The 20,067-nt window shown below is 45.3% G+C and overlaps 1 protein-coding gene and 1 long non-coding RNA gene across 2 annotated transcripts; one reads left to right on the top strand and one right to left on the bottom strand.

Moving 5' to 3' along the window:
- Window positions 1-4,887: 4,887 nt before the first annotated feature.
- Window positions 4,888-10,652, bottom strand: edem2 (ER degradation enhancer, mannosidase alpha-like 2). Its single transcript, XM_070839708.1, has 11 exons — window positions 10,459-10,652; window positions 9,075-9,185; window positions 8,873-8,912; window positions 8,610-8,715; window positions 8,391-8,516; window positions 8,054-8,265; window positions 7,683-7,824; window positions 7,458-7,582; window positions 6,785-6,929; window positions 6,253-6,374; window positions 4,888-6,073 (listed from the first exon to the last, which is right to left on the bottom strand). The coding sequence occupies exons 1-11, from the start codon at window positions 10,548-10,550 to the stop codon at window positions 5,591-5,593; spliced, it is 1,704 nt and encodes a 567-aa protein (XP_070695809.1). The 5' UTR covers window positions 10,551-10,652; the 3' UTR covers window positions 4,888-5,590.
- An 8,310-nt stretch (window positions 10,653-18,962) lies between these two features.
- On the top strand, window positions 18,963-19,852 carry LOC139209202 (uncharacterized). Its single transcript, XR_011585208.1, has 3 exons — window positions 18,963-19,034; window positions 19,206-19,303; window positions 19,787-19,852. It is a non-coding gene; the product is annotated as an uncharacterized lncRNA (long non-coding RNA).
- The last annotated feature ends 215 nt before the right edge of the window (window positions 19,853-20,067 follow it).

Genomic DNA, 20,067 nt, shown 5'->3' with positions numbered 1-20,067 from the left:
TCAGGAGGAGAAGCTTTAAACCAAGCAGATCTGTGTTCAGCTGTCGAGCACTAGCGAGCGCACTCCTCTAATTTCTGCCTTTTCTTCCTGGCTGATCTTTATTCCACGTTCTTGTATCTCTCAGGCTCTTGGCACTCTGTGCGGTGCTTTGCAAACATTTATTTTCTCAGCGTTTGGTGCCGTTCAAACAAAAGTCTCCGGCCCGTCTGCTGGTGCCTGAGTTTCTGGGCTCTGCACACGTGTGAAGGGCAGCATCAGGAAGGAGAACATGTGGTGATGCACTCTGCTTCCTGTAGGCGTGGAGTCGGTCAGAGGGGATTTACTGCAGCTCGCTCTTAGACTTTCTCTCGGACTTTAAAGGTCCAGTGAAATGGACTCTTAAATTCCTTCAGATGAGTTCAAAGGTAGCTTTGCATCCTTGACGCCTATCACTCACCCACCCTCCAGTCTTTATGCTAAGCTAGGCTAACCACGTCCTGACTGCAGCTCACAGTCATGAGTACATCTGTCTGAACGTCTCAGAAAGAAAGAATAAAGCAGATTTTGTTCCTTTATGGTGCAAAGACGTGAAGCGAGGCTGCACAAACATCCCTGCTGAAGCTTATTTGACTGTTACAGCTTATTAAACTCTGCTTTCACCACACGTGTCTCTACAGTTAAATCACTGTTTTCAACACTTTTCCCGGAGACGAGGAGCTTCCCTTCTTTCGGTTTGTGTCTCTGCTGATTAACTGGGGGTGCAGGAGGTTAAAGTCCTCGGTCCCGCAGTGTGATTTGGGTGTTTGGGCAGAAAGTGTTCAACTCTGAGAGGCTTAGATTCTAAAAATTTCACCGCGTCTGTTTGCCAGCTGCAACTGCATGTGTTCTGCAGATCCTGCTGCGACAAGCAGGAAATGGGCTTAAGGGGCAACTTTGGTATTCTCAAACCTGGTCCCTGTTTTTTTGTTTTTTTTTACGTATTTTGGGTTTGGTTATTGTGCATCACACAAAAATTGTATTTGACCAGAACTCACCTGCTGAAACACAAAATTGGCCCAATAGGAGACCAGCAGCTCCTGTTTTCTGTCAGCTAAAATGACTGTTTGGACCTTTGAGATGATGCGTTTTCCAGCTGATCCAAGAGGGTTTGAAATAGTTGATTTGACTTAAAAAAAGAACTCTGGTATCGTCAAACCTGGGCCCAGACACGGCTGTTTAAAATTCACCAGACTCCTTTAGCAAAAACAGTAATTTTGCAAGTGACCTGCTGGTGTACCGCTGTCTCGATCAGTTAGTTAGTTTGTTTTATTTTGTGACTTTGGTGTTTTAAAGGGTCAGTTCGGATGCAACACAACATTTATGTAACACACAATCACAGAAACAAACTAACTGATTTAAACAGCAGCAGAGCAGCAGCTCCTGTGTCCTGTTCTCTAAAATCCCTGTTTTAGTGAATGTAGTCTGGTGTGTGTGCTGTTTGTGGTTAAACCAAAAGGATCTTCCAGGTCTCTCTCTGTAGGGATCCTTTCCATGATGCTGTCACACACTTAGAATAACACTCTGAGCCTGTCAGTGGATCAAACAAGCTCTTTTAGTGGACCTACTGTGATCAGGTGCAGTTGTCCCAAAGGATCACGTTGCAGCCATTGCAGCCCGTTTGGTGGCTGCTGGCTGAGGTGATCTACTGGACCAGTTCCAACACTTTTACTACCTACCAGTCACTCAGACACCAGGATAAGAACAACTAGAGTTCAGGGTTAGAATCAGTGGACTTGTCCTTGTTCTAAAAGACCACATGTTGAACAGAGTGATAACTGAGCTGAAGTCCTCTGATCTGTTTTTAAGATTTGTTTGGACTGAAGTCAAATATAAACTCACAGCATTTAGTCATGATTCAGTCATCAATACAGACAGATCCAGAAACACACCCTGAGAGGACGGGGGAAGGAGGGGGGAGGGATAGAACGGAGGAAGGAAGGATGGAAGGGAGGGAGGGAAGAAAGAAAGGAAGGGAGGCAGGAAGGAAGGATAGAAGAGGGGATAGAAGGGAGGAAGGAAAGGAGGCAGGAAGGAAGGAAGGATGGATGGGAGGAAGGGGGGAGGGAGGAGAGGGGAGGAAGGATAGAAGGGAGGCAGGGAGCAAGGAAGGAAGGAAGGAAGGAGAGCACAAAAAGAGTAAATAAATGCAAGAACAAGTGATTCTGGGTGAAGGGCTGAGGAGGATCAGGGAGGGGACAAGAGGGGATGGAGTAATTCAAGATGAGGCAAGTAGAGAAAAGAGGAAAAGATGTAAGGAAGGAGGGAGGGAAGGAAGGAGACGATGAAGGTTTGGGAGTACAAGAGGGAGCAAAAGGAGAAGAAAGACTGAGAGAAAAGTAGAGCGAGAAGAACGAAGGAGGGAGGAAAAAGGAGGCGCAGGGGGGAGAGAAAAAAGACAAACAGTTTAGGAGACAAAGGGGGATGAAGGGAGGGAGGAGTGATGGAGGAGAAATGACAAGGTCAAATAAAAGAGATGAACCCCACCCGTGTAGAGGAGGAGGTGGAGGAGGTGATCTCAAGAGGAGGGAGAGGACGGAGAGAACAAGAGGGCAAGAAGGGAGGAGGAAAAGATGAGGTAGACGAGGGGGGAGGAGAGGAGGGAAGAGGAGAGGATGAGGAGCGAGGGAGTCCCACCCTGCGTGACGGAGGAGGGGATTTCTGCTGAAGCTAAATGACAAACAGAACCAGTCAGAATGAAATCCAGTCGACTTCTCACCAGAAAAAAAACGGCCTGTTTTCAGCTCTGTGACGACGCCGCTGATCCACGAGCGTCTGAAATGGTTTATTTAGCTTAAAGCAGAGCTGGCGTCTTTAAACCTGGGCCCCATTTTTACATATTTGGGGTTCAGTTGCACCAAATGAAAGTACGTCCACTAAAAGTCTTCTTTTTCTTTAACCACAAACAGCTGTTGTGTTGCTCTGTGTAAAAGACACCAGACTCCATTGGCAAAAACAGTAATTTTACAAAAGGACCTGTCTGGGTACCGTTGTCTCGATCTGTTTGATCGTTTGTCTTATCGGGTGACTTTGGTGTTTTAAAGGGTTAGTTTGGATCCGACACAATATTAATCCAACACAAAATAACAAATAAACTAACTGATCGAGGCAGCAGCAGACCAGCAACTAACACATTCTACTGAGCTAAAATCCCTGTTTTAGTGAATGTAGTCTGGTGTGTGTGCTGTTTGTGGTTAAACCAAAAGGATCTTCCAGGTCTCTCTCTGTAGGGATCCTTTCCATGATGCTGTCACACACTTAGAATAACACTCTGAGCCTGTCAGTGGATCAAACAAGCTCTTTTAGTGGACCTACTGTGATCAGGTGCAGTTGTCCCAAAGGATCACGTTGCAGCCATTGCAGCCCGTTTGGTGTCTGCTGGCTGAGGTGATCTATTGGACCAGTTCCAACACTTTTACCACCTACCAGTCATTCAGACAACAAAATATGTAAAATTAGAGCGCCGATTTGAAAATACCAGAGTTCTCAATTTACTCAGGCCATAAAGTCACTTCATCCTTCATTCCGTATGCGATAGATGTTATTGTTGCAGTTTGGTTAGGTTTAGGAAAACATATAATAGCTTGGGTTGAAATAAGTTTGTTGGATATGGAACAGACAGAAGTTATGTCTTGGACATAAAATGAGTAAACCAACAGCTGTCTCCTGAGTGACATCCGTCCTTGTCATCCTTATACGATGTCACCTGACTTCCTCCTGTGCTCACGTCATAATCACTACGATCACTAGAGGCCGTCTGTGTAGAAGTTTAAACCCCCTTTAAAAAAAAAAAGTCTGAAAGTTACACGCCACCTCTGCTTTGTCGTCTCTGAACCAGAAATACTGGACGCGTCTGTGCTGCTCTTCTCTGTGGTCGCTAATTAAACTGAACCCTGATTGGCCTCCACGCCGAAACGCCGCGGTCGTGATGGAGTCTGTAATTTCCACCAGCGGCTCCGAGTCCTTTTAGCTCGACTGTGGAGAGAAACCAAACATGACATGAACTTGTTTTCTCTTACAGCACGCGTCTGTAGATTTATCTGGTGACACCAGAAGTCCAATAATTACCACAATCTTTGCTGCTGTGTAGATTTTAGCCATGAGATTTGTTTCTCAGGTCATTTTATTCAGGATTCAGTCAAAGATCAGGAAACTGAGATCTGTTTTAGTCTGAAATGTCAGAAAAGGACATTATTTTGTGCAGTGAATGAATGTTAAATGAATTTATCTGTACTGCCTCCTCCTGGCAGCTCCAGCTTGTTGCATATTCACATGATGATGTGTGTAAACACCATTTTACTCTTTTACTGATTCATGAAGTTTGATGATGGCCGTCACGTCATGACCTTGGGATCAGTGTCTGATTTAATAATCCCAGCTCAAGGTCCACTTGTTAGATTTTTCTCTGAGCTTTTGATCAGATTAATGAGGCGTTCACTCTATGCGGTCATGTTTAAGGAAACCCCAGCACCAGTGTGCTGTTAATATGCTGTCGACACGGTAAGAACATGTCTTCAGGGCGGGGCTTCCCACTGACTAACCAATCAGAGGAACGAACGTCACTTCAGGCTCCAAAGAAACCAAGATGGCGGCGGCCATAAAGCCAAACTCAAGGACCAGCGCGTGATGTCGCGGCGGCTTCGTCCACATCTGGACAGTTTCACTCTTTGGCTTTTAACTCCACATGTTCTCCTTATTGTTCCTTTTAACTTCCTGTGTTTCTACTGAGGTGTCTCTTTTGTTATTCTGCACTTTGGTCTCTTGCTGTTTTCTAAATGTGTAATTATTATAGAGTTGGTTTGGAGGACGACAGCAGCTGCACTGGTGAGGAACAAATAAGAACCAATATGAAAACACACAAGCAGCATAATGTCTAATAAATAAAAATATATTTCACATTTAGTTCAAATTTGAACAACAGAGTCAAAACAGCGCACTGGAGGTCGGAGGTTCACTGGTCCCGATGCCGGCGTCATGGATGATTCAGATATTCTGGTTTGTTTGTCCCTGAACGGTGACCTGACCGATCCGATCAGCCGGGAGATCACACGACAGGAGCTTTAGACTCCTCACAGACGTTCTTCTCTCTAATCTCAAACACGCTCACGGAATAAGGACACGTCGCACTCCACAGGATGGATTAAGATTATCACGTCGGAGGGAGCGATGGACGACTTCGTGTGATCTCACGGGGAAGCAAAGCGGAGACAGAAAAAACTAAAGACTGAAGAGTAAATGAGTGGTCGTCGACACGGGTCATCTGCTCTTCTGTCACCACAAGTACGCTAATGCTAGCTAGCTTTAGCCTCAACGGCTATCTGTTCACGGTTGCTTGGCGACACCGTCAGCGGCTCCAGGACTTCCGTCTCCTAGGAGACAGTCTCTCATCCTTCTCTCTCATTGGCTCTTGCGGTCCGGCTCGGAAAGATGATGTTATTGATGTGATGTTATTATCCAGATGTTAAATGCTAAATATGAGACGTCCCTGATGGGGTCAGAGGTCAGATCTGTAAACCTGTGACATCATCAGATAATCTGGGGCTAAAACTCCTGTCGTGTGAGCGCACCTGTCAGGTCAGGTGTTGTCTGAGAAAACCTGTCCCAGGATCGAGAGTCGAGCGCTGAACGGCTGGACGGGGCAGGACAACAGGGGGGGCGTCTTCTTCTCCCCTGGTTTTAGAGCGATGCTGTCTGATTGGCCTGGGGGGGGGCCTTCCGTGTGTCTGGCGGGCGGCTTCGACCGGCGGCTGGACCTTTCGGCGGGCTGCGACAGGCTGAGCAGGATGTCCCGGAGCTCCTGGCGGTCCTGGGCGTGGCGGCTGCAGCAGTACAGCGCCGCCGGGTCGAGAGGGTGAGCCTCCGTGTTGAAGATGAACCCCCCCGCCCCTAGAACACACTGCCCCCCCTCGCCTCCCTCCTCCCAGGACCCGTCCCCCTCCGCCCCCCCGCCGTGCAGGAAGTGGGCGGGGTCGAACAGCAGGTAGAGGTACTTGATGGTCTCGGCGAGGAAGAAGGACTCCATCCTGTTGTCCAGCTGGTGATCTCGCAGGTCTTTAACCTGCAGGACGAGAAACACAGACGGCTTCAGTTCAGCCGCCGTCTCTTCAGAGATTCAGCTTTTTGTTTCCACAATCAATCAATCAATCAATCAAAGTTGATTTACAACAGCCCAAAGTGCTTCACAGACACTGGGAGGATCCTCATAAGCAGCAGAGTGTTTTCAGGGTCAGGTCTTACGGTGGCGTATCCGCAGGGCGTCTTGGCGATCCGCTCTATGGACTCCAGAGCGTCGAGGCCCAGCTGCAGGTAGGTGTGGTCACCTGTCGCCCTGAACAGGTACATGGCGCTCTCTATTAACTCTGCAATAAACACACACACACACACACACACACAGAAACACTTGATGTATTTGTGCCCAAAGCAGTCGGTTCATCAGACAGCCCAGGAGCGAGTTACTGAATTTAGTTAAATTCATTCACTTAACCTGGTTAACTAAACAGAGAAAAGGTAGTGAAAGTCTGCCTTTCTTCCAAAATAAAAGCCCCCATCACACTGTGGATTAAAACGTAAAGCTTTTGAATTACCTGTCAACTTTAACTTTTATTTTACTAAACTATTCATCTTGTAACTTCTCATAAACCATCACCTCACATCCTGGACTGCCTCACACAGGACTGTGTGTCCGACATGGTTTAACTGTAACACTGAATTTATCTTCATCTTTATCTTATCTTAATCTCATCGCAGGGTCAGAGGTAGGTGGACTGACCTGGTCTCAGCGGGTATCCCTCTCTCTTGTCCACAGTGTAACCCTGAGGGATGCTGTAAAACTCCGGCAGACCTCCAAACTGCCTCCATACTGAGTAATAGTTCTGGAAAGTTCTCACTGCGCTGTCCAGGTTCCCCAGCAGAGACTGTAACACACACACACACACACACACAAAGGAAATTCATATTTTTGACTTCAAGACACCTTAAAGTGACTGAAGCTGTTCTCTCTTGGTGCCCCTCGAAGCCACAAGACTCCATTAACAAAAACATCATTTTTAGCTTGCAGAGCACGGGAGTTGCTGGTCTACTAACAACTCTGAATCAATGAACTAACACGTTGGCACAGATCCAAACGAACGATAAAAAACAGTCAAAGTCACACAATAACACAACCAAGCCACCGGCTGAGGCAGCAGCAGGCCTGCACCTCCTGTCTTCAGCGGTACTAAATGACTGTTTTTGTGAATGGAGTCTGGCAGCTTTGTAGCGAGCTAACAGAAAGGACAAGCGATGTGAAGTGGTGAAAAACTAGACTAAAGTTAAACTAAACGACTGTCCATCTACTGCAGGTGATGCACTGACTCTGGAGAAGGACGTCATGCAACCCCACTTCAAATAACCAGAACTGTCCCTTTAAGGTAGGGAACGTGCTTTGGGCTCTACGTACGTACCTGCAGGCCGGGCCAGAAGGCCTCCAGAGACTGGAACACCGGCATGGAGACGGTTCCTTTGTGCATCTGGACCCACAGATACCAGTCGTCGAATCGGGTGTAGTTCTGAATGGCTCTATCGTACTCTATTGAGAAAAAGCCACAGAGACACCGATATAAATCTGCTTCGCTCCAGGTCACCTGACGGCATTGGGGGGGGCGGGGGGGTGATGTTGTGAGCGTTACCCAGGAACATGTTGAGCAGCTCCTCGTCCTGCAGCATGATGGCTCCTTTCACCAGATACTCAAAGTACGAGTCAACGCCGGCTCCGATACCGGCGTCCTGAGCCACCCACTTCTTAGACAGGATGTCGATGTGGTTTCCCACCTGGACAGAGAGAGACAGACAGACGGACAGGTGAGAGAGAGAGACCGAAATTAAAGGTTTTATTTATTTTACTTAATCTAAATAGCACTTACATGCTTTTCAGTGATGTTAAAATGTATTAAATGTCGACTAAAAAGCAGGTTTCTGATGGGATATGAAGCTACTGTAGTTCAGGTAGGTCGTTTCCATGGTTACCGAACTTCAGACAGACAGACGGGGGGGTAGTTACCAGTCCGATGTCAGATCTGGTCTTCCACAGGGCCCTCAGGGCTCGGCGGGCTGCGTCCTCGAACGTCTCGTCCCCCGTCAGTCGACTCAGCGTGGCGAACTCCAGGATGAAGGTTCCCACGCCGGCGGTGCAGGTGACGGGCGTTTCGGTGGGACTGACGCCGTTGAGCAGGTTCACCGTGCCGTACGGCATGCCGGTGGGGGTCTGAAACGCTGCCATCATCCACACAACATGTTACAGTAGGAAACCTACAGCACAGGGCCGATCTGTACTGATGAGCTGTTGGTAGACAAGTTAAAAATGATGTTTTTGTCAATGGAGTCTGGTGTGTTCCTACCAGGCAGCAGTTTCCTGGCGGCGTCCTCGGCCATCCTCAGCAGCGGTCCTGAACACGGCCAACCGGGCTCCAGCTCCATCCCCGCCCGGCCCGCCAACAGGTGAGCCGACAGCAGCCCCCCCACCACTACACACACACACACACACACACACACAGGGCAGAGTGAGTGCTGGACACAGGAAACGACCATCTGACCCGCTCGCCGGCGTCCCGCTGTACCTCTGATGTTGGTTTCGAACACGGAGGCGTTGACGTCGATGTCGAAGTCCACGGTGTCCTGGAGCAGCGACGCCACGCGCTGAAACTCCGTGTGGTTTCCCAAAACCTTCAGAAAAGTTTAAAAACAAGGCCGTCACTCCTCATCGGAACCTGAACGCAGCACGACTCCCGCACACGCGTGAATCTGCCGCTCGCAGGTGTTTACAGGGTTAAAGGTGCTGTGAAATAACTCATCATTGACGTGTTTCTGCCAGGACTCTTACCAGCAGAGTGTCCAGAGCATCGATCAGCGTGAGCGAGAAGCTGTTGGGGAAGAGACGGACGGACAAGTTTCATTTTTCTGAACAAAATACTGTTGTGAATGTAAAACGTGGCCGTCAAAATATGAAGATTCACTGAGACAAAGCACTGTGATGTCAGGAGAGTCACATCTGTGGAGACCAACACAACACAGCGTCCCCTCACCTGCCCCAGGTGTCCTGTCCGTCACAGGTGAGGGGGCGGAGCTCGTCGTAGGGGAAAGCGTTGTCCAGGTAGCTGTTGTAGGCGTGGTAGAACATGGACTTGACGCGCTGCCTGAGGAAGTGAAGCAGGCGGCAGAGAGGTCACGTGACTCATTCAGTAACAGTCTAATAACAATGATGAGAATTATGTTTGTCAGTTTAAAAGATGATTTTAAAGTCAGTTTGTGGTGAAACTGACTGAGAATCAGACTTTTTACTCCTGATACTTTTACTACTGATACTTTTACTACTGATACTTTACTACTGATACTTTACTACTGATACTTTACTCCTGATACTTTACTACTGATACTTTACTACTGATACTTTTACTACTGATACTTTACTCCTGATACTTTTACTACTGATACTTTACTAGATACTTTTACTACTGATACTTTACTACTGATACTTTTACTCCTGATACTTTACTCCTGATACTTTACTCCTGATACTTTTACTCCTGATACTTTTACTCCTGATACTTTACTACTGATACTTTACTACTGATACTTTTACTACGGATACTCTACTACTGATACTTTTACTACTGATACTTTACTACTGATACTTTTACTCCTGATACTTTACTACTGATACTTTTACTCCTGATACTTTTACTACTGATACTTTTACTACTGATACTTTACTCCTGATATTTTACTACTGATACTTCACTACTGATACTTTTACTACTGGATACTTTTACTCCTGATACTTCACTACTGATACTTTACTACTGATACTTCACTACTGATACTTTACTACTGATACTTTACTACTGATACTTTACTACTGATACTTTTACTACTGATACTTTACTCCTGATATTTTACTACTGATACTTCACTACTGATACTTTTACTCCTGATACTTTACTCCTGATACTTTTACTCCTGATACTTTTACTACTGGTACTTTACTACTGGTACTTTACTCCTGATACTTTTACTACTGATACTTTACTCCTGATACTTTACTCCTGATACTTTTACTCCTGATACTTTACTCCTGATACTTTTACTACTCATACTTTACATGTAGCTGATGGTACCTGTGTACTTTTACTACTGATACTGTACATGTAGCTGATGGTACTTGTGTACTTTTACTACTGATACTTTACATGAAGCTGATGGTACCTGTGTACTTTTACTACTTAAACACCTGCAGCAGTAATTAATCCAGAGACAGCAGGTATAAGGCAGTGAGCTCTGTAATACTTGGTGTATGTACATACTTCTATGTGAGTGTAGTACTTGTACTCGTAGTGTGGTATTAGTACTGTGGCAGCAGTGAAGGCTCTGATCCTCCAGGTGAGTCCAGGTGAGTCTGTGTGCGCTCACCTGACAGCAGCCATCTCCTCCTCGGTGAACTGATGAGTCGCCGCATCGTTCAGCAGCCAAACAAACAGCGCCACGCACACGGGAGCGCGCATGGAGAGGCACGAGGGCACCCGGGAGAGGCACGCAGGTGTGCACAGGTAGACAACAACACGATAAAACACACACACACACACACAAAGTGGTACAGAAAGGAGCAGAAGTGGGGTTCCGGGTGTTGTAGCTGCGCTGCAGGCGGTTGTCAGGAAGTGAACGCTGTGCGCATGCGCCGCCGGTGCGCTGACGAGTAAACTACGTGGTGGTGCGTTCAAGAGCAAACCGCTCTGAGCAACGTTAGCGAAAGTAGATTTAAAAAAACACGGAATAAACGGAGATTACCAGATTACAACAACAGCTAATTTAAGATTACAGATATATATAAAATGTAAACGCAGACAGTGTTAGTTAGCTGCTGATTTATCGGTAAAGAAACCCTTGTTAACACGTTTGACAGTTTTCAGTTAGCGGTGAGAGCTGCGTTCAAGAGCTGCAAACTGTTCATAAAAGTTACATAAATGTGCGTTTCTGTAACACTTAAAAACAGCAGCAATAAATGCAACATGTTCATCTAACAAATGGTTTAAATAACGTTTAAAACACACTGGTGTAGCTGTACGCAGACATAAAGGCTTATTAAGTGTTTCTGATGTATTTGTCAACAATTGCAGCCTGGATGTTGGTGTATAAAAGATATACACACACACGGGGGAAGAGATGAGGATGGAAAAAAGTTCTTCTGGCCTCAGCAGGCAAGTGTTTGATATATTCTTTAATTATGTGTTTATTCACATTTTTCATCATGTATTGTGGGATCCTTGTCGAAACACTGAATTTAAAACTAATAGTTATACAATCACTTTATCAAGAATCTGGTCCCCAGGATGAAGAAATAAGCTCATGGAAAGCAAATAAGATAACAAACAAACAAGATGCAAATACAAATGTAAGTGCATATTAAAAAAAAAAACGAAACAATGATACTAAGATAAGCTCAATTTAGATTTGTAATGACGATAAAAATAAAATAATAAAACACACAAAATCAAATATCATAAAATGAAATGATAAACGGCAAATATAGAAGTGATCAAATGTGACAGAAGTGATTTTTAAAGATTTTCTCTTGATGTGCAGCCTCATTAAATAATATTTTTTCTAGTCTTTGTCATATTATATCATATTACATGATGTTATGTTATATAATATTATATTATATTCCTACAGGGCGTCTTATTTTGGTCCTGGTGTCAGTGACAGGAGGTTTGGACGTTTCACACTGATTACACAGTGGTGGATGGACTAGAGTGAAGTAAAAGTTTCCCTTGCACTTTATTTCTCTCCACCTGTTTTTTGTTTGGAAATGAAAGACATAGTTCCTGAATTTCCAAATACTAACAAGAGCAATAATCCACAGCAGGAGAACCAGGATCCACAGGAACCAGAGAACCACAGCAGGAGAACCAGGACCACAAGTTAGTAACGGAGAGGAAGAGGAGGACAGAGGAGCCCGGTGCATCATGGGAAGTCCCCCGGCAGTCTGACCCTAACCCTATAGCAGCATAACTAGAGCCAGCCCTAAACTATAAGCTTCATCACTAAGGAAGGTTTTTAGCCCCCTCTTAAATGTAGAGAGGGTGTCTGCCCCCCGAGCCCAAACTGGAAGGAGGTTCCACAGGAGAGGAGCCTGATGGCTGAAAGCTCTGGGTCCATCACTACTTTAGAGGACTTTAGGAACCACCAGTAGGCCTGAATACTGGGAGCACAGTGCTCTAGTGGGGTAGTACGGTACTATGAGTTCTTTAAGATCTTAATCTGCACGACGTGGCCTGGGCTCTCTGTCCTCACACACCACACATATTAGAAAACATCATATTTCATACAGAACTGCAGTCCCTCTTTCTGACTGACGGGATTGTTTGCAGTAGAGGATTTGAATACTTCCTCCATCGTACGGGTTTGATGCAAACGACAACGAGTGATTTGAATGTTTGAACAGACTCGTTGTTTATGCTTTCACACCTTGTTCTGCTTTCTGTCTCCAGGACGGAAACATCAGCCTTTGATCCAGACTGAAATATCTCAACAACTCTTTGATGAAATGCCATGAAGACGAAGGTTCAGACGTTCGTTGTCCTCAGAGGAAGAATCCCTCTGACGTTGGGGATCCCCTGACTTTTCCTCCAGCGCATCTGTCACATCTCTTTGCATGAGCCCAAAAAACATGGCGGATATTCCTTTTATTCTCAGTGAAAAATCCAATATTTCAAGATAGTTTTGGCATAAAAATGCATTTTTACAACATTTCTAACAAGAAGTGTTATGAGAATTCCCATCCGAGGACATTCTTGCGAATTGCCAGACAGAGTGGCAATCGAGGGTGTGCTCTGCAACGGTGTGAAGCCTCATATCTACAAGGACAAGAAGAAATTCTCACGCCAGTAGATGATCTCACGATGTGTGAGAGCTACACCCACAACTCCCATTATAAAAACCAACTGTACCTGCTCACTGGTTGAGCCTTTTACTCTGTAACCTCCATGATGTTGTTGCACTGTTAAACGCCCCTCTTACATGTAAGATTAAACTTTGTTATAACTTGCAAGCTGGCTGGGAGTAAGATAAAAGCAAGAAAGGAAGGCCTCACAGAAGCCAAGGTGTGGTTAAACGAAGCAGAACTCAGACAAGCTGGCCTTCAGCGCCAGAGGGAGAAAAAAGAGGGGGAGGAAAAGCAGAGACGGAGAGAAAAGGAGAAGGAAGCAGAAAGGGACATGAAAATTCCTAACCTTTATCCTGTGTTGTATTCTGCCCGAGATAAACGAGAGGACCACGAATACAGACCCCTGGGTCCTTTCCCAAGTCTACCGCCATACTTGGATCCACAACAACCACCTCTGCTGTCTAGGCCTCTCCTGGGGAAAGTCACTTCAAAGTCCTCACCTCCAGGACCGTCCTCCTCCTCATCTGCCTCCCACCACTTGCCTCAATCATCCATGACTGCACAACCATCTCTGTCCGGGGTGGACACACCACACCGGACCCGAAGCGGTAATGTATACAATCCTTTACATTACCTCAGTCCAACACCACCGGTACCTAATCTAGGACTTAAAGATGCAGAAATGTTTCCTATGATAGAAATGCCAAATCCCAGAGCAGTGTCAGTGTATAGACCATGGACTGATGCAGATGTAAAAGAAGCTGCTGCTGGCATCGTCAACAGACAACAGCTATTATTCTCATTGTGTACCGTTTGTGTGCAGTTAATTTTTGACATTATTGTGACCCTCTGGGAGTGCCATAGTGCGGTCGCCGGGGCAGCAGGACCGTAAGAGAATTTTCCTGTCCAGAAAGATTGATTGTTCTGCCAGACAGGTTTTTCGCTCTTACACTCTATGGGCTTTTGATATACATGTAAGGAAATGTTCTTATATATTACGTGGAAGGTTGCACTCTTGTGAGTGCAAACAGGAGGGAATGTTATGAGAATTCCCATCCGAGGACATTCTTGCGAATTGCCAGACAGAGTGGCAATCGAGGGTGTGCTCTGCAACGGTGTGAAGCCTCATATCTACAAGGACAAGAAGAAGTTCTAACGCCAGTAGATGATCTCACGATGTGTGAGAGCTACACCCACAACTCCCATTATAAAAACCAACTGTACCTGCTCACTGGTTGAGCCTTTTACTCTGTAACCTCTGTGTGCGTTTAGTTTGTATGATCTCTGTTCAGTGAACAGTGATGATCTTTATCAGATATTACGAAGGTTCTTTGCAGTGTTTGAAGTCTGTTGTTGCTATGGTGGTTGCTATGGACGCACCAGGACCAGCTACCAAGGAAAGTAAAAAGAATCGGAGAAGCTCGTTTCTCCATGATCTCCACATCCTCGTGCTGTGTTTACCCTTCGAGGGGCAAAGCTACATGGCGGCCTCGCGTGGCCGAGCTACGCTGGCGCCGAGTTGCCGTTGGAAGTGTTGCTCAAGCGCTTGTTGATGTGATCGTCAGCGGCTTGTGTACCGATTATTACTTTACGGTTCTCTGTTATAGCTAGTAAACATGAATTAGTGGCAACAAGTAAAGAAATGTATTCTAATGCTGAAGCTCTCTTTACTGGTTGTATTTTCCACTGAAGGTTCACAGAAAGACCCCTGACAGTCACGTGGCTTCGGCCGGTAGAGAAGAGAAGAGCAGACTGGAGCAGAAAGAAAACAGATAAAACAGAGGAGGCGTCTCACAGTTTTATAGACGTTCCTGCAAAACTTCTATGTTCTGTGCTGCGGACCAACATTACACCTGCTTAGCATTATTATGTTAGCATGTTAGCATGCTGATCTGAGCACTTAGCCCCATGTGCAGCTGCATTGCCTTTTGTTATATCTCCTCTTTTCACTCCTGTAAGTCTGAATGATGTCAGCGATATTCATGCCAAACATTTTAAAGTGTGGAAAAACACCGGTTGTGCAGAATGAAGCGTTAGTTGTGTGGTGGATAGATCACTGCCCTGAGGCGACTCAGCATCCGTCACTGGAGGCTCATTCTTTGTCTCTGGCTGCCGTCCAACAAAATGGCACGAAAGGCATAATAATTGACTGACAAATGCAGTCAAATGATACTGACGTACACGCCTTATCAACCTAATGTCACGCCTAATGAAACCTGATGTACATCGACTGAACATCAGAGTAAACGGAGAGCAAGCAAAGATGGACAGAGTGCTTCTGCTCATCGTGGCTGCATCAGGCAAGTGGTTTGGATCTTTTATATACTGTATGTTTATTGTTATGGTGCATTGCTGTATTTCTAATGTTAGACCGTACGGGTTGGAAATGATCTATCTTACCCTTGAGAAGTGCCATCTCGTTTTAAACGACATTCATACAATAAAAACCCAAAAAGAAGATAATAAAACAAAACCCAATGTGATAATAATCTAAATAAAACAGACAAATATCAAGCAATAAGTCATACAAAAGAGATCACACTTCAGACAGAGCATAGAAATCAAGAATTCATAATTACAGAAAACCTAAAGTCAGTGATGTGATTAATTAAGTTATAAAGGTGTTATAATGAAGTTTTTTTTCCATGAGATGTTGAAGCTCGTCTGTCCTACAGGGCTGTGTGCCGTCTCTCCAGATGGTGTCCGTCACTACCATGTTGTTTATGACCGGAAGAACATGGCTGAAGCACAGAGTTACTGCAGAGAAAAGTACACAGATCTGGTCACGATTCGCAGCATGAAGGACGTGGAGGACCTGAACAACGTGGTAGATTTAAGCAGAATGGGCTCCTCTGGAAACGTGAGTTCACTTTCTCCTTTTTTCCATTAAGGCTCCATCAGATGGAGGGAAACTGAACTGTGTGAAGGAATTACACGTTACAGCCGTGATATGTGGTGATTACGTCACGGCTATGAACGGTCAGATTGCTGTTTTACACTTACACACTGGTGGATGAACTGTTAAAGTCTGACGTACTTCTGTTTTTCATATATCTTACACACTTTAGTAGTATTTCCATTGATTTCTACTCCACTACATGACAGAGGCACTGTCAGCAGCACTTTAATGTTGTATCTGTTCAAGGTGGGTTTAAGTTCAACTACTGTTGGGAGGTTTAATCTCTACAAACTGCATCATGTTTCATTTGTTAATAACATGTATTGTACCCATAAACTGCATGTGTATGACTGTACCTCAAATCTGAACCTACATAGTAACTAATAACTAAATGTAGGACAGTAAAAGTCCACTGTTTCCCTCTCAAATGTAGCAGAGTAGAAGTATGAAGTGTTTTTAGTATAAAATTCCCTCGTTGTGTTTCCCTGTTGAGCTGCAGAGGAGGGACGGAAACAAAGGGAGGAGATTTTGCAGTAAAGAGACTTAAACTATGGAAATGATCCACTCAATTTAAAGCCTCACATTAACCTCAGACAAACTTTGGAATACGTTTTATATTTCTGAACATACTTTTGCTGTTTCAGTGCACGTACGGGCACCTGAATACTGTTTCAGGAAGAAAATGTGAAGCTTTCTTTTACTGAAACTCAGACTGATCCGATCAAAACTGTAAATGGACACTTTATGGAAACATGTGCCTTTGAGCAGCTTCAAAATCAGGAGGAGGATCTAAAGCTTTACATTACAATTGAAGCTGAAGACGCACAAATCATATGTTGCTTTCAGAGAGCCTGGATCGGGCTGCACAGCAGCTGGACGTGGTCGCTGTCAGACAGAAGTTTCTACGCATACGGAGAAGACGAGTTCAGACGGTGGGCGCCTGGAGAACCTGACAATGCACTCCTGTCAGAATTCTGCACATCTATGTATGATGATGGATCCTGGATAGACAGGCCTTGTAATCACAGTTTACATGTAATCTGCTGTGACGTCACAGGTGAGAATATTAACTGGTAGTTTAGTTTCTTGACCTCTCTGCTTGTCGATCTAGCATCAGTGAATCAAACTTCATTTGTAAAGCACCTTTTATGAAAGTGTTTTAAAGTGTTTTACAGGGGACTGAGAGCCCACAGTGTAAACTGTCAGATCCTCAGGTAGACGAAGCATAAAACCTAGAAGCTGCTTCACCAGAAGTGTTTGTCCTGAGAGACCTGAGGGCCTCCTGGCTCTCCACAACATGTCAGATTAGTAGACAAGTGGGACGAACACAAAACCTGACGGGGAACCGACACCCCTACTGAGAGCAACAACAGTGGGTGTGTTTTAAAGGGAGTTAAAGCCACAGATGTTTACGCCCCCGACCTCTAGCGGCCGTGATAATTATGACACGGGAGGAGGAAGTCAGGGGGACGACAGAGTCTGGAAACAGAAGACAGATTTTTCCATCAGATGAGACTAAATAAAGACAAAACATGTTGATCCAGAACAACAGTGGATGTAGAAACAGGAACTGAAGATCTGTGAACCTCCACAAGAGATACTAGAGACACTATAGACCTCCACTACACACTAACACACTGACTAACTAGCACACACACACACACTATAGACCTCCACTACACACTGACACACTGACTAACTAGCACACACACACTATAGACCTCCACTACACACTGACACACTGACTAACTAGCACACACACACTATAGACCTCCACTACACACTGACACACTGACTAACTAGCACACACACACACACACTATAGACCTCCACTACACACTGACACACTGACTAACTAGCACACACACACTATAGACCTCCACTACACACTGACACACTGACTAACTAGCACACACACACTATAGACCTCCACTACACACTGACACACTGACTAACTAGCACACACACACTATAGACCTCCACTACACACTGACACACTGACTAACTAGCACACACACACTATAGACCTCCACTACACACTAACACACTGACTAACTAGCACACACACACTATAGACCTCCACTACACACTGACACACTGACTAACTAGCACACACACACACACACACACACACACACACACACTATAGACCTCCACTACACACTGACACACTGACTAACTAGCACACACACACACACACACACACACACACACACACACACACTATAGACCTCCACTACACACTGACTAACTAGCACACACACACTATAGACCTCCACTACACACTGACACACTGACTAACTAGCACACACACACACACACACACACACACACACACACACTATAGACCTCCACTACACACTGACTAACTAGCACACACACACTATAGACCTCCACTACACACTGACACACTGACTAACTAGCACACACACACACACACACACACACACACACACACACTATAGACCTCCACTACACACTGACTAACTAGCACACACACACTATAGACCTCCACTACACACTGACACACTGACTAACTAGCACACACACACTATAGACCTCCACTACACACTAACACACTGACTAACTAGCACACACACACTATAGACCTCCACTACACACTAACACACTGACTAACTAGCACACACACACTATAGACCTCCACTACACACTAACACACTGACTAACTAGCACACACACACACTATAGACCTCCACTACACACTAACACACTGACTAACTAATCTGACCTTGACTCTTCCTGAGGGGAAGTTAGTGAACAGGTGAAGATTCATCATGAGACTGGAAGGTGAGCTGTGAGTTACAGCAGCTCTACTGTAACTAACGCTTCACTGTCGACTGTTTTCAGGGACGAATGTGACTTTTGTCCACATCAGCATCTCGTTGTCGTGGCCTGAGGCCCAGAGCTACTGCAGAGAACACCACACAGACCTGGCCAGTGTGAGAAACATGGCAGAGAACCAGAGGGTAAAGGAGCTGTTAGGTCCAGGAGGAGCCTGGATCGGCCTCTTCAGGGGGTTCTGGAATTGGTCGGATGGAAGCAACTCCTCGTTTAGGTACTGGAGACCGTCTCAACCTAATTACTATAGGAATGAGATGTGTGTGGCTGCAAACTTTGGCGACTCTGGAAAATGGCAGGAGTGGCCATGTGACTGGAAGAAAGCTTCCATTTGCTACGAACAAGGTGAGCGGCAACCAGTGATTGAAACAGCGTCTGAATGCTGAAAATGTGCGACAGATGCAGGATGTAACTGCCACATTTTCCCTGTCGTCTTTTAAACTGATTGAATTCTGGGCAGCACCAGAATCATAAAGTTATAATGTTATATGAACAGAATTCATTAAATATTCACAGTTACAGTTGTGACAAAGCAAGTGGTGAGACTGAGTCTGAAGAAAAGCTCCTCTCTGGATCTGAACGACCCGGCTGTGATGGAGGACATCTTGAAGCAGGTAAATCATGTTTGAGCTCTGATTTAAAGCAAAAACTCAACAGCTCAATGTCTCCGAAAGGCCAGTTAAGATGAGATAAAACTGTCTTGATCCCCAGAGGACAAATCCTCGTTACAGCAGTATAAGAAACAGGAAACACACTCAGAGCTGCTGAAAAGGATGAATTAGAACCTCCAGTAAATGACATTCACAAACCTACTTTCATTTACTTTTGATCCTTTTTCTAATCTTTCCAAGTCAATAACACATTTTTCTGTGGTGTCAGGACTCAGAACACATATTTAATGTAGCTCTACACTCAGTAGAAGAAATGTGAGAGTCAGGCAGCAGGTGGACTTGTGATGTGAAGCAGAGTGCTGCTAAACTGGAGCTCCGACATGAGGAACATATAGAAATGATCGCAGAAGGTCATTTAACAAGAGCGCGTTCAGCACAAACCTTTTCTCTGAGCGAGTGATCATGTTGAGGAGTTTTGTGTCTCAGCTCAGACGGAGGCTGAAGGACAAGGGGCTGGACGAGAACGTCACGCTGAGCTGGAGGAACCAGTCCGATGGAAAAGTCTTCCACAAGGACGACGAGAAGACGAGGAAGAGAAAAAAAGACTAGTTTTAATGGATGTCTGTCCTCGTGAAATGGGTCAGAATAGAGCTGCAGCGATGATCTTCATCGATTAGTTTCAGCTGTTGTTTCTTTTAGTTGTTTAGTTGTTGTTGCTGTTTCCAGCTTCTCCAACGGGAGGATTTGATGCTTTTTTGTCATATGTG

Source organism: Pempheris klunzingeri, chromosome 11 (genome assembly GCF_042242105.1).
Source record: "Pempheris klunzingeri isolate RE-2024b chromosome 11, fPemKlu1.hap1, whole genome shotgun sequence".
Classification (NCBI taxonomy): Eukaryota; Metazoa; Chordata; class Actinopteri; order Acropomatiformes; family Pempheridae; genus Pempheris; species Pempheris klunzingeri.
The sequence above is the reverse complement of the archived record's forward strand: the minus strand, read 5'-3'. Positions and strand labels throughout refer to the sequence as shown.

Coding starts and splice junctions, on each gene's coding strand:
- edem2 (XM_070839708.1), bottom strand. CDS start 10,550: ATGCGCGCTCCCGTGTGCGTGGCGCTGTTTGTTTGGCTGCTGAACGAT. Junction 7,825..8,053: donor CCAGATCTGACATCGGACTG/GTAACTACCCCC, acceptor CTCTCTGTCCAG/GTGGGAAACCACATCGACAT. Junction 6,074..6,252: donor CGCCCTGCGGATACGCCACC/GTAAGACCTGAC, acceptor CTCGTCCTGCAG/GTTAAAGACCTGCGAGATCA.